At 37.3% G+C, this 14,536-nt stretch overlaps 1 protein-coding gene across 7 annotated transcripts; it reads left to right on the top strand.

Moving 5' to 3' along the window:
* The first annotated feature begins 859 nt into the window (after nt 1-859).
* On the top strand, nt 860-13,755 carry LOC117912809 (elongation factor-like GTPase 1). 7 transcript variants are annotated; one of them, XM_034827530.1, is made up of 8 exons: nt 860-983; nt 2,208-5,390; nt 6,911-7,147; nt 8,441-8,551; nt 8,635-10,703; nt 10,793-10,860; nt 11,038-11,154; nt 11,584-11,888. In XM_034827530.1, exon 2 carries the CDS (start codon nt 2,213-2,215, stop codon nt 5,303-5,305), a length of 3,093 nt encoding a protein of 1,030 aa, XP_034683421.1. In that variant the 5' UTR covers nt 860-983; nt 2,208-2,212; the 3' UTR covers nt 5,306-5,390; nt 6,911-7,147; nt 8,441-8,551; nt 8,635-10,703; nt 10,793-10,860; nt 11,038-11,154; nt 11,584-11,888. The 7 variants fall into 7 exon arrangements, 6 of the variants coding, with proteins under 6 accessions (XP_034683421.1, XP_034683424.1, XP_034683423.1 ...); XM_034827533.1 differs by lacking the exons at nt 860-983; nt 11,584-11,888 and adding exons at nt 12,506-12,599; nt 12,707-13,755 and having other exon boundaries at nt 1,881-5,390; XM_034827532.1 differs by lacking the exons at nt 860-983; nt 11,584-11,888 and adding exons at nt 12,516-12,599; nt 12,707-13,755 and having other exon boundaries at nt 1,881-5,390.
* The last annotated feature ends 781 nt before the right edge of the window (nt 13,756-14,536 follow it).

Consider the following 14,536-nt stretch of genomic DNA (forward strand, 5'->3'; position numbering starts at 1 on the left):
TTTTAGATGGGTGGGTGGGCTTTGTGTCCACTCTGTATCTGCATATCATGTTTTTGCAGTGTGAGAAATCTGTAGAATGTGATGATGCCATAGCTGTGTGTTTTTTTTTTATTTTTTTTAAACTTTTTTATTTTATTTTATTATTTTCCAAATTCGAGTCAAAGCTGTTTCCAACTGTTTCTATAACAGACAAAAGGAAAACATAGAAGTGATAGAACTAATAAAAAAAACATAAAAAGTCAATAAGATGACTTTGTTTGTTTACCATCAAATATAAAAAATCTTGCGTAAAATAAGATCACTTTTTTCTTTCACCAAATATAAAAAATGTTTAAATATGAGTATAGTAAAATAAGATCAATTTCTTCTTTCAGTCTTTGTTTACCACCAATGTAAAAAAGCTTTAGATATAACTTCAAATTGCAAATAGATTTCAAATCAATTGATATTTGATATATAGATTTACTCATTTTTTAAAAATAATTTGAAAGTTTTGATCCAATTAATATTTTTGAAACCATAAAACTCAAAATTAATCTAATTAATATTAATATTAATATTAAAGCATAAAAAAATATTCGTAATAAACTTCCTTTGTTTAAGCTTTAAATTTATAGTATAAGACTAAAGGTGCAGATGATAATAAAAAAACTGCAAAGGTTTTAATTTTTATCCAAAATAATGATAACCCATGTGTGAATTTGGAATTACCACCTTTTAAGTCTTTAAGACTTTAACCGATCAACCCGGTTTTGGGCTAGGGTGTGGGGCGGGTCGGACCAAAACATCAAACCTCTTCGTGCAAGGAAGTGGGCCGGGTCGGCCCAAGAAGCAGTCCTAATCTTGGAGAGCTGGTTGGAGTGCACACCTCTCGGATCACCGTCGCTAGCTAGGGCTGACGGGGCTGGTGGAGATTTTGGAAGAAGAAGATACAAGCCCCGGTTCAACCGCCATCAAACCCAATAAACCCTACCAAAATCCTACTTCCATGCAATGATGAAAATATCGGTAATTACAGATATATCGATAATACGGATATATCGGAGGAATATCGACGGATATTTTGGACAAAAATTTTGGTAAGCAAAAAATTGATCAAAACTCATGGAAATGTAAAAAAACTTTGTAGTAATGTAATTAGAAGTATAATAGACAATTTAAAGTTATTTTGTTGAAAATTTTGATATATATATATATATATATATATATATATATATATATATATATATGATTTGTGAATCGCAATATTAGACATAATTATATTATGTCGATTGTACTTATACACTCATTATGAAGTTTTATGAAAAACTTATTCTAGCAAATATCAATAATTTGTACATATTATCATATAGCTTGAGGTTCAATTCTGACCGTTGGATCACATCCGACTTCAATTTGGACCATCATATGCACATGGGTTATGATTTGTTTCCATTTTTATTTTATTTTATTTCATTTTATTTTATTTTATTTTATTTTATTTCTACTAAATCTAAAAATCAAATGGGCCACACCACTTCTCTCACCCGGGCATGCCCTTTTCTGAAGATGCCCTCCACAGAATCCCTAAAAAAACCCTATTTTCCTCTGCCACTCTCAATCCTCGCAGGTACTAATCTAAACGTGTTATTATTTTTTTTTTGCAACCCCCGTTTGATTCCATAGAAAATCCATCCCCCATTCGATTTCCGGGTAAATTCATCCTCGTTTGATTTCCGAGAAAATCCATGCAAAACCCCCAAAGAAAACCAAAAAAATTGCTTTTCTTTTGCTCCCTGTGTTTTCTGAATCTGTTTTAGGGTTCTCTTTGCTGTTGTGCCATTGGATTTAAATTTCACGAACCCTAAATCCACGATTTTTGAGCCAGGCTGAAAAACACAAGCTTTGCCTGCAAATCATGATCAGATTTTGTATCCTGTGCGCGGGCTGGACTGGTAGGAAAATTTCTGTTTTTTTGGCCGAAAAATCGCCGAAATAAACCGAAACAAAACGATTTTTCTCTGAAATTTTCCAACCGGAGGCGATTTTTTCAAAAAATCGCCGAAATTTCTCCTTTTACCGAAATTTATCTGAAATTTCTCCGATTTTTGGCGAAATTTGCGGATATTTCTTCCGTCGACATTTCGCCCCCCTCTTTCGTTTCGCCGACCTCCGAAACACGAAATTTCGCCGAAATTTCGCCGAAAAAACAGAAATTTTCATCCTTGCTTCCATGGCTGATATAGAGTGCCCCAACATCCGAAACATATGCATACTGGCTCATGTCGATCACGGCAAAACCACCCTGGCCGACCACCTCATCGCGGCGGCCGCAGATGGCTTGGTCCATCCGAAGCAGGCCGGGCGTCTCAGATTCATGGACTACCTCGACGAGGAACAGCGGCGGGCCATCACCATGAAGAGCTCCTCGGTAACTCTGCGTTTCAACGATATCTACCACATCAACTTGATCGACTCTCCGGGTCACATGGATTTCTGCAGCGAGGTTTCCACGGCAGCGCGGCTCAGCGACGGCGCTCTGGTGCTGGTGGACGCCGTGGAGGGCGTTCACATCCAGACCCACGCCGTGCTCCGCCAGGCCTGGACCGAGCGGCTCTCACCCTGTCTTGTCCTTAATAAGATTGATAGATTGATTAGTGAGTTAAAATTGAGTCCTTTAGAGGCGTATTCTAAACTGGTCAGGATTGTTCATGAAGTTAATGGGATTATGAGCGCGTTTAAGTCAGAGAAGTACTTGTCGGATGTTGATTTATTGCTTGCAGGACCGGCGGGTGAGAATTTGGAGAATTTGGAGCTCGTGGAGGACGATGAAGAGGATACTTTCCAACCTCAGAAGGGGAATGTGGCGTTTGTGTGCGCTTTGGACGGGTGGGGTTTTAGGATAAATGAGTTTGCGGAGTTCTATGTCTCAAAGCTCGGGGCGAGTGCGGCTGCATTGCAGAAGGCGTTGTGGGGGCCCAAGTATTATAACCAAAAGACTAAGATGATTGTGGGGAAAAAGGGAATGGGTGGAGGTAGTAAGGCGAGGCCTATGTTCGTGCAGTTTGTGCTCGAGCCACTGTGGCAAGTGTACCAGGCAGCTTTGGAGCCTGATGGAGATAAGAGTATGCTGCAGAAGGTGATTAAGTCCTTTAACTTGAATGTGCCGGCGCGGGAACTTCAGCATAAGGATCCAAAAGTTGTGCTTCTAGCTGTGTTGAGTCGATGGCTTCCCTTGTCGGATGCAATCTTGTCAATGGTGGTTAAGTGTATTCCGGATCCAATGAGAGCTCAATCTTTTCGTATCTCACGTTTGCTTCCCAAGAGAGAGGTTTCAGATGATGGGCCTAGCTCTAATGTGCTTGCAGAAGCGGAGCTTGTGAGAAAATCAGTGGAGGCTTGTGATTTCAGCCCTGAAGCACCATGTGTTGCTTTCGTGTCAAAAATGTTTGCAGTACCCATTAAAATGCTCCCACAGAGGGGTCCAAATGGGGGTATTTTAAACAATTCTACTGATGAAGGTGGAAGTGGTGAATCAGACGAATGCTTCATTGCATTTGCGAGGGTTTTCAGTGGGGTTCTTTTTGCAGGACAGAGAGTTTTTGTGCTTTCAGCTTTATATGATCCATTAAAACCGGAGGCAATGCAGAAGCATGTGCAGGAAGCTGAGTTGCACTCCTTGTACCTCATGATGGGTCAGGGGTTGAAACCAGTGGCATTAGCAAAGGCAGGGAATATTGTGGCAATCCGAGGCCTTGGCCAGCATATATTGAAAAGTGCAACTCTTTCATCCACAAAAAACTGTTGGCCTTTCTCGAGTTTGGTGTTTCAGGTTTCCCCAACGCTAAGAGTGGCAATTGAGCCTTCTGATCCTACAGATATGGGTGCCCTCATGAAAGGCTTGAGGCTTCTTAACCGGGCAGACCCATTTGTGGAAGTCTCTGTTTCTGCTAGGGGAGAACATGTGCTTGCTGCTGCGGGAGAAGTTCATCTTGAGCGTTGCATAAAAGATTTGAAGGATAGATTTGCAAGGGTAAGCTTGGAAGTCTCTCCACCACTTGTCCCCTATAAAGAGACTATCCAAGGTGAGGTAAGTGATCTACTAGAGAATTTGAAATCGTTAAGTGGGAGCTTGGATTATATTGAAAGGAAAACACCAAATGGAAGATGTTGTGTTCGAGTACAAGTTTTGAAGCTTCCACCTTCACTGACTAAGGTGCTTGATAAAAGTGCTGATTTGCTTCGAGATATCATCGGAGGTAAGCTGGGCCAGTCCAATAAAAGCTCTGAAACTCAGAGATCAAGTCGTCTGGAAGATGAGAATTCAATTGAAGCTCTTAGAAAGCGAATAATGGATGCTGTGGAGGGTGATATTTTGGGTGAGACTGAAGAAAGTGACAAGGATCGGGCTGAGAAATGTAAAGCAATGTGGCTACAGTTTCTTAAGAGGATCTGGGCACTTGGACCTAGGCAGATTGGTCCTAATATCCTCTTCACCCCAGATTCCAGAGGGGAGGATGCTGAATTTCCTGTTCTTGTCAGGGGCTCCTCCCATGTATCTGAGAGATTGGGGTTTGTGGATGAATCTAGTAATGGTGGTATGGATGCAGAGCCATCTTCAGTTGTAACTCCGGCACTGTGCATGGAAGCTGAGAGTCTTGAGAGCAGTGTAATATCTGGATTTCAACTAGCTACTGCAGCTGGACCTTTATGCGAGGAACCAATGTGGGGTTTGGCTTTTGTTATTGAAGCACGCATTTCTCCATCGGAGGGACAACAGTCTGATGACTTAGAAACTTCTTACCAACCACTAGAGCAATATGGAATCTTCACAGGGCAGGTGATGAATACAGTGAAGGATGCTTGTAGGACAGCTGTGCTACAGAAGAAACCCCGGCTTGTGGAAGCCATGTATTTTTGTGAGTTGAACACTCCAACTGAATACCTAGGTCCTATGTATGCTGTGCTTGCTCGTAGGCGGGCTCGAGTTTTGAAGGAAGAAATGCAGGAAGGTTCTTCACTATTTACTGTACATGCTTATGTGCCAGTTTCTGAAAGCTTTGGTTTTCCGGATGAACTGAGGAGATGGACTTCTGGAGCTTCAAGTGCTTTACTTGTACTTAGCCATTGGGAAGCACTTCCTGAGGATCCTTTCTTTGTACCAAAAACCGAAGAGGAGATTGAAGAGTTTGGAGATGGTTCTAGTGTTCTGCATAATACAGCAAGAAAACTCATAGATGCAGTGAGACGGCAAAAGGGCCTCCCAGTAGAGGAAAAGGTAGTCCAGCATGCAACAAAGCAGAGGACCCTGGCTCGTAAAGTATAGAAGTTGCAACTCCAATTGTGTCATTAGCTCTTAAAAGAATTGTTGTAAGGCTATACATCTCATCATTGATTGAAGGGAAAAAAAGGTTATCAGTGATATTATTATACTTAGTTTAGCTTTTACCATGAACTTAATTTGTTTTCTGTTAATTTATAGAATAGAGTTTGATTTTGTTTCTTCTCTATTTTTGGTAAATTCTATTTGGTTCACGGATAAATTGCATTCCTGGAATGATGTTCTGGAGGTTATGAATGAGTTTGTATCCTGTATGAGTTCATTTATTAATATATGAAATTTATTTTTTGTGTAATGGTTCTACTATAATTTTGACTCTGGAGTCATTCTATAGAACATCCCTTCTTTTTTTATTTAGTTGCACATCATAAACAGATATCATAACAATTCTTATTCAAATTAAAAGTCCTAATATTTAATATTGGAATTGGCTGAAAGAACTAAGTGAAAATACTCTGTTGACATGTTGCTAGATAGTTTATGTCTTTCTCTTTAGGAGCCTTTTGTGGAGACGGACAATCCACAATAAGACTGGTCTCAGTGAGGTGGCTGAATAACCTGAAAAAAATTCTATTCCAAGCTAGCCTCCTTTGGTTTCAGATTGAAAATATTCAATTAGGGGTATATTACTCTATTAACTTGATCAAATGTAGAACTACCATATAATTAACAAATTTTCTCTGGAATGTAAATCAAACATTGCCAAATGAATTGGTTTTGAAGTTGCTAAACCAAACCTGGCCTGAGAATGAGACATGAATCTGAAAGCTGATCTAATAGGGTAGATTAACTGATTGAACCACCCCATTGTCATTCTTGACCTTGTTGCATCAACTTCAGTTGTGTATTTAAATGTTTGAAACAGGATTGATCAGTTGTTTCAATTGTTTTTGGTGCAGATTCTCTTATGTCTTTGATTTAATTTATATTAATCACATTGGTCAGTTATTTAATGCCAGAAGTGACTCTTTTGGCTTTGTTTTAGATTCTGAAAGACAAAAGCATCTTTTCTCTTGAAATTTGGATGCAATCTGTCATTTAGATTGTTTATGCAGATTTTCTCATGTCTTCGATCCAATTTATGACATTTTGATTCATTTTTTTGTTCAGCAATCCGTCTATGTCCACTCTCCTCAAGTTTCTAACCAAGTGATGGTTCCACATTAACTTGATTTGAATCACTAGTAGCTTAACTTTGTTTTGTGATCATCAAAACTTGATTTTGGGCTAACACAATGAAATGTTCATTAACAAAGGTGATAAAAAACTTGTATAGTTGTATACTGTGGCTTGTGTACTTGTGTATGGTGATGACAATCAATCACAGACAATGGTGAAGCTCTAGAACTGATTTGGCTTAGGTGACCCAGTTTGAGTTCTATGTTGTTTCAAACGAGCTGCAATCAATTCCAAACCTAATATTAAGTTGGTTTTTGGAATGATCCTCTGGAACTATGGACCTGATGTACTGGATGCTTTGCTTGAACTAATTTTATCATTGGTATGTAGGTTTTATACATTACCTAAAAGGGTTATTCTAGAACAGTTTGGTGAAATCTTATATGACTATCTCTCTCTATTGTATTACAGGCTGCTTCAAGTGGGAATTATCTCGATGGTTGATTGGATATGCTTGTCAGCAACTTTATGCCCCCTTATTCTTTCCTAGATTTACTGAAGCAGTCACGTGGTCTTGCAAGAAAAGACCAAGTTCTTTCACGGGTGCATTCAACATCGGAAGATATTTCTGATCTGGTGCCTCTAGTCCCCTCAAGACTAGTGCCGAAAGTAATCCAGAGAATGCCTAATGTGTTTACTGAGGAACCTGTGAGTTCAATTTCTATACATTATTTAGAATTTATCTTTCATGTGTACTTTGGGGTGCTCTGTTGGCGTTTCTTGTTTATAATATTATCTTGCTTTACTCATCCAAAATAAAAAAAAAAAAAAAAAAAATGGAATTCATCCTTTGTTACTGCTTGAACAAAAATTTTGATAACAAGAGCATCTTTATATGATTTACCATGTAAATGATCCTCATTGCACTGTTGGAATAATTTATAATTTATATGTAGCAGCCAAGGCTTTTATTTTTTTAAATAATGTGGAGACCTGCTAGCCCCACTTTGCAGGACCGGGAAAAACTGCAGTTGCACAGCCCCCTCCCCCTAGAGCTGCAGATTGGGTTAGCCAAGACTCAAACCCGAGACCTCTAATTTGGGAGTGAGATCATCTACAAGTTAAGCTGTCCATGGGGGCCTGATTTATGTAACTACTGCTTTGTTTGTTTGAAATTAACAATTAAAAAAAGTGATCTACGCCAATGGTCCGTTTGATTGCAGTATTAGTTGCTTGCTCTCTCCCTTTTGTAACCTTTCAACTAGCATCACCTTTTTCATGTTCTTTCTTTTTTTATAACTGGTATTTCAGGATCATGAGGTTTTTTTGTCTATATCATACAATAAATGGTCTTATGGAACTGATTGAAATGTGGGCCGTATTACCTTTTAAGGTACACTATTCCTGTGAGTAATACTTGTTCATATGTGATAAGCTAGTAGTTTCCATGGAACCCTCCAAAACTGACGCCTATCTAATGCTTATTAGAAATTGGGATTTTCACTTGACCTGGGAGCATGAATTGGTAATATGAAATTGGAGATTAGGAAATATTGTAGGTATAAACAGTAATCTATTCTCTTCAAAAGAAAGTATTACTGTATATTCCTTAAAACTTTCTTGAATTGGTATAGTTTTGCTTTCTCCCCTTGAGGCCTTTTCTTTTCTTTTACTGCCCATGTGTACCTCCTTCATGCTTGGATTACATCTTTTAAATTGACGTCTTTTAATATATTTTTTCTATATGCTTTTCTCAAAAGGAAGAAAATAAAATCTCAGTGTAGATTGCAGAAGATGTAAGATTATTTTTTATCTGTTACAAAATATGTGCGTATGTAGCTCTTGCTATAGAAGCTGATTGTTCAATCGCATGCTCTCTTGTCATGACTACATTTTCCTATGAACTAAGCTTGAGTACTTTGCATTTTCTTTCTGATACAAAAATGTATGCTATTGTCATTTTAAATCATTATTTGAAGACATACATTCTTTTTCTTGTAGTTGATTGTGCTACATGTGGAGAACATGTTAAGGTTGGAGAGTGGTGCAATTCAAGAACTTGTTGGGAAAATGATGCTTGTGGCAATGATGGATAGGCTGGTAGACTTGGATGTAAGTAATTTCACATTTTCTTGTGAAATTATGGTTGAAAAGCACTTATTTTTCTTTGTATTTTGTTTTTGAGATTCTTGTAGGTAGAGATTGCATGGGAGGAAATCTTACAAGATGACTACAGCCAAGGGATGTTTGAGATGAGCTAGAAGACATAGAAGAGCCAGCACATGATGTTAAAAATGATGGTGGTGAAGTATGATCTGTGCATTACTTTCAGTATTTTTTACATGTTGTTCCTTTGTCAAAGCTCAAACAAGAAGTCTTTCCTCCTTAGCTATGGCATCTTATTTGCTTTCGTTTATTCCTGTAATCCTTTCATATATTAAAGAGTATTTGTTCATATAATGACAAGGCCATTTGTTTAGTCTAAATTACTGACTCTTATTTCCCTGATTGGGTCCCTGTGATCTTGAGTCCTCCCATATGAAGCACTTGTTATTTTCTACAAAGTGCAAGTTTATCTCTAAGGATATACTTGTTGGGGTTTCCTTGGTATTTGTGTAGGAAGGACCTCTCATCCTTCCCTTGGTTTTTTTCTTTTTCTTTTGTCTCTTTTTTCTCTCATGTATTTGTTCTTTTATTAATATATTCTTCTTTGTTTCTGATCAAAAAAAGGATATACTTGGTTGCATCATTTTATGTCTTGGTATCTTTTTATGTGGGGTTGTAAGTTACATGGATGTGTAATTGATTAGACTTCATATAAATCTGATTAATTGAGAACCAATCCTACGGATTCTAGAAACAATAACCAGACATTATCCTTTTGTTATTGGACATTTGATTTGATACCAACCTGTATCCAAATTCAATATGCTAATCAGTGGATTAAACAAAGTGAGATGACTGGCCAATTATTAGAGATATGCCATTTCATTCAGCTACATGACTTGGATTTTATTGTGCTTCAATTTCTTTTATTGGGTTAGGTATTGGTTCGGCCTATTACAATTAAATACTGGTTGAAATGCCTTTGCTAGGCACAAGGATGTAGAAAAATTACTAGGTCATGGAAAAGGATCAAGAGATATGGAAAACAATTGATGAAACAAGTTATAGGTGGAGCACATCAAGCACCTAACAAAAAGATGCACAAAAGCATGTATGACATATACAAAGCCACCAAAGGGCCACAGACAAAGAGGAGATAGGTTGAGCAGATCTGTTTTCATTTCTTTCTGACAGGCAGAAAACCTTTTGTGATTGTATCTGTAACTTTTGCTGAGATTTTCCTCTATGTATCACATGCTAGTCTAATTCACCATTACACTGTACTAGGGTGTTAAGTACCACCATCCATCTTCAGAAAGTCTCAAACTGCTTAACTCAACAACACCTACTACTTAAGGCCAGCTAAGCATAGTTACAGTCTATCATTCAGCACACAATCAACATAATCTGAAAAGTTATATAATAAGTTAGTAGTTTTTTCTACAAAGTTGCTGTTATTGTTGAAGTTTTGGTAGGTTGTATTTAAATCTAGTAGTCTTCATTGTGTGTATGTGTGTGTTGCCTTTGGCTTTGCGGCCTTTAAGCTTCTCCAAGTCTCCAATTTATCATTTTGGTTAAAAGTTGGAAATATCAATTTCAGAGCTTGTATGGGTGTTAAGTTCTGTTTTAAAATAAGTGTTTGAACTGTTGTAGCTGATGGGTTGTAACACAGTAGTGTTTTCAATGCATATCAGTAGTAATTCCCAAGATGAATGAAAAACTCAAAAGTCTAATACTTATAGGTCCCTCTGTTTTCTTTTGGTCCTTTGTTTGTTCTTTCCTTTTAGGTTCTGTTAAATATTGATTGGTTACCTCATGTGTATGTAGGGCATGCTATTTCTGGCACATTTTAATATATTCTCTTTGCCTATAAAAACACTTACATCATGCATCAGTTTTTGATGAACTCAAACCCATGGTAACATATGGTTTTTAGGAGTCATTTGGTTATTATATTTCAATCTTCCTCTACTCTGTGATCTTTCAAAATGCTTGTAATTGTTATTTCATCTTGCTATTGTAAAACTAATGTAGTGTCATTTTTTCAGCTTCATAGAGGATCTTTAAGTCAAAAGAGTTTAGGGGGAAATTAGATAGCTTAAGGGTACTAACTTTTGAACATCTTGAATCTTGTGAAGGAGGTGGCCGATTGATTGAGGTACTTCCTACAGTTATATCTCTTTGATGTTCTCTTTTGTTGTCCTCGTATATCTGACTGGTTTTATTCTCCTTAAATCTGGGGTTTAGGTATTTGAAACTCTTATACCGTCATTTCAGACAACTGTTCTGAATGCGTACAAGTCAAATTTGCTCAGGTACTTCTTCCTGTAATATGCATTTCCTTTCTATTTCTTTGGTGTCTCTCATATTTTCATGATACTAAATAGGATGTTTGTTTCCTGACATTAGGAATGGATTTTTTCTGTCTTCTTTAAAACATATATTGGTTGATTATTTCTTCACCTTAAATTTTCTTGATTTATTTATTGCAGTTTGTGATGTTCTATGCCTGTGCTCTTGACCCTGAAAATTGTGGTGTGAGATTTGCTAGGATGCTTGCAGATTTTTTTGTTTGCAGTACTTTCTCCACCCCCATGCCCCCTCAACAGGTAATCTTGACTTGAATTTTAGTGATGGTTCTTTCCCTTGTAATTTGGTGAACATGATTGGGTTCGTGGCCTAGTAAAAAGGAAATAAACATGATTGCTTCTTGGCTATCTAGCTATCTCATGAGAGATGGGTACTTGTTTGCACAGTTTTCTATCCTGTTATAGGGATTTGGTGCAGTACAAGTACAGGATTATCTCGATTTGGCTCCTATGTTAATGGATACTTCAACATGTGTGAAGTACCCCTCCCTTGGAAAAGTGCAAAGTTGCTCCAAGAATGGATCGGGTGTTTCTTTGACATGCCTACTGCTGTTGTCAGAAATGTACCCACTAGGCATGTCCAACAATAGTGGGATGGTGTGTTCCGGGGCATTCTTGATATGTTCCTAAGTTCCCTAACTAATTGAATATAATTTTTTTTTCATCCAGGATATTCTATGTTACAACTTACATGGACATTTATCTCACCTCAAGGTCTTGAAGAAGAGAACTCGGAGAACTTCTAACAAATTATTTGTGTCCCCATCTCCTAGTGTTTGAAGGGAGGGAAAACCTGGATACTTGTCCACCCCTATTGAGCTGACTCAAGTCATCATAACACATAGGTCAGGGACCAGGGCATGTTGGATGCTACATTTTAAAAAACTTTAGTACTTGGGGACTGGATCTGTATTTCAATAACATGGTAGACTTGAACAAATTTATAAAAGAGTTTATTTTATATGTTTGAGGAAGGATTGATTACCCTAATAATGCCATGTTATTCACTTACAAGTTCTATAAAGGCATATGAGTGTAATGCATCCTCTGATGGGTTGCTGGTGTTGGTAAAAGGAAACTTGTGAGGTACTCTACTAGAATCTTTGGTGTTTCCGTTCAAAACACGTGCTGTGTGCTTCCAACATGGTGGCTCTAGTGATTTAGGAATTAGGACTGTTCATGCAATGTAGCCCTCCCCCTCCCTACCCAGTTATTATTTTATTGCTCTTCAACCATAAATACTGAAGATGTGTCCGGTTTTTTGTTCTCTATCTCCTTGTTCTTTTCTTGGCACATATTGTATACATAGTGTGTACTTTGTTGTGCCCTTTTTAGGCACTTTTAATACGTTCTCTCATTACCTATTAAAAAAAAAGAAGTGTCTGGGTTGTAAAGCAGAGAAACTCGACCTAGTTTAGCCAATTCTACGGCTGACAAGGAAAGATTTGTATTCAGCAATCTGCATTCCATTGTCTAGTGTTCTTGATTCAAAATGAGAGTTCGTTTAATAAATTATGTAACTTAAGATAATCACACATCTAGTGGAATCATTTGTTCATCTATATTTTTATGATATTAATTTGTTTTCCAGTTTTATGCAGAACGAGTGGTGTTGCTTATCTTGCAAGTTATTTGTCCCATGGAAAGTTTCTGACAACCTCCTTTGTTGATAATATATTGGAAAGGTTGTTGAACCCTTTTATTATCTAGTCATCTGATTTGAAGATCCTTAGATAACCTGATCTATTAACTCTTAAAAAACTGGTTTCTGATTTCATGTGTTCTATTTTAGGTCTATGAGGTCTCAGGCTGGTGGTTTGGTGTTTGGAATATTGCAAAAAATTTAATGGTGGCATAAATCCTGGAACTTGTTGAGTTTTTTATTCTGGATGTCAGGTATATGATGCTTTGGAAATAAGTTATGAATAGTCTGCAAATCAAGGCTTAAATAGCAATATCTTTCCTAGTGGATAAGAATGTCTATGAAGAGTAAGCAGCCTCCTTCCTAAAAGTCAAAGACAATAACTTCATAGAAGAAGGTTCAATTGAGTTAACTGTTCTTAAAGTTTACAAATTGTTGAATATTTTGTTCAAACTGGAGGAGATGCGGGTGGTTGGCTAGCCATTAACACATTTATTTTGTATTGTGAAGCTGCATCATGGTCAGTAATGGATTGTTTTGATAAAATTTACGTTCGTTTTCTCAAGTAAATAGATCATTGTGGAATGAATTCTCCATTTTTCTTAGGATTCAGAAGATTAAAAGTTTTGCTACTTCTGGGGGGAAAAATGTTCCAGATTTGGTTAAAAATATGACCTTAAAACAAATATTTTTCTACTTACTGAAATTATGACATGACTGATGAAACTTATTTTCTAGTAAAAGGAAAGGCCGATAAAGAGGAACTTTAAGTAGTTCTAGTGTCTAGTTACTGGTAATGATATCACAATCCTTATACTGTACATATGTTGCCTGTTTAATGTCTCTTATAGGGGTTTAGGGGAGTACCAGGAGAGGCAAGGTCCTCTGGGAAATAGTTTGCCTTATTTTGATTTGAATCATGTGGCAGGAACAAAATGATGGGACTTTTTAGGGCAAGTGGAAAATTTCAGAAATGATATGCGACCTAATTCATTTCTATTCCTCTCTTTGGGCATCCTCTACCATTGTTTTTGCTTTCCTTTTTCTTAGTTATATCACTATATATAGTTAGGACTAGAAATCTTAGCCACAAATGGGTTGATTTTTTGTAATGGAGTGAAATATCCTCTAATGGGACTAAAGTGATGCTCTAATCTATGGAGGAATTTAAGGCCCCCACTATAAGCCTTTTATGGATTTTTAATTGTCGTCCTTGAAAGAATTGCTTTATTTGGTAAAATCTTACCGTGCGTTTGAACATTGTTTGTATTTGATCAAATGTTGGTCTAATTTCTGGAGATGGCATCATTTCCATGCTTTGTAATTTTCATTTTTGGCAACATTATCGAGTTTTTCTTTTAAATGATTCCACCTTGCATTGTTGCACGTGCCATTGCTTAATATTTTATGGGTTTTAACCCATCTTCTCCGCTCGATAAATCTAAAAAACCAAAGGCCAAGCCCACCATTGTGATTGTAGGCTGCTTTTTTGAGGGTTGTCTCTTGCGCAGGTCCGTTGATGGCCGAAAGAACATAAAATTAATATCACCAGTTACCTCATCCTATAATCTGTTCCAACAATTGCAGGCGACCGATGAGAGATAACCAAAATAAAGGTTGTGGAGCCCCCTGGTTTTGATAGGGGCGTACTTTTGATCCTGCTCATCCATAGATCAGGATTCACAATGATATAGCTTGGAATGGAAAAAAAAATATTAAAGAAAGTACTAGGCGTTTCAGCATTCATAGCTGCTTGAGGACTGTCAAGTTGGCAAATTGGTCAATCATCCAGTTTGAGGCTTCCCAATGCATATCGCGAAGGGTCAGTTTTGGGAATAAGATATATTTGCATGGACATGTATTTAACATATAAATTTATATTATTTTTAATTTGTTCTTGTGATTGCTTCAAGAATGTTTTTCCCTGGCACTGCCAGTTGCTTTCTTCAAATGTAGAGTATAATACATTAAGCTTCACAA

This window comes from Vitis riparia, chromosome 4 (genome assembly GCF_004353265.1).
Source record: "Vitis riparia cultivar Riparia Gloire de Montpellier isolate 1030 chromosome 4, EGFV_Vit.rip_1.0, whole genome shotgun sequence".
In the NCBI taxonomy this organism is placed as follows: domain Eukaryota; kingdom Viridiplantae; phylum Streptophyta; class Magnoliopsida; order Vitales; family Vitaceae; genus Vitis; species Vitis riparia.

Bases quoted from the DNA above. Each gene is read 5' to 3' on its own strand.
- LOC117912809 (XM_034827530.1), top strand. From the start codon at position 2,213: ATGGCTGATATAGAGTGCCCCAACATCCGAAACATATGCATACTGGCT.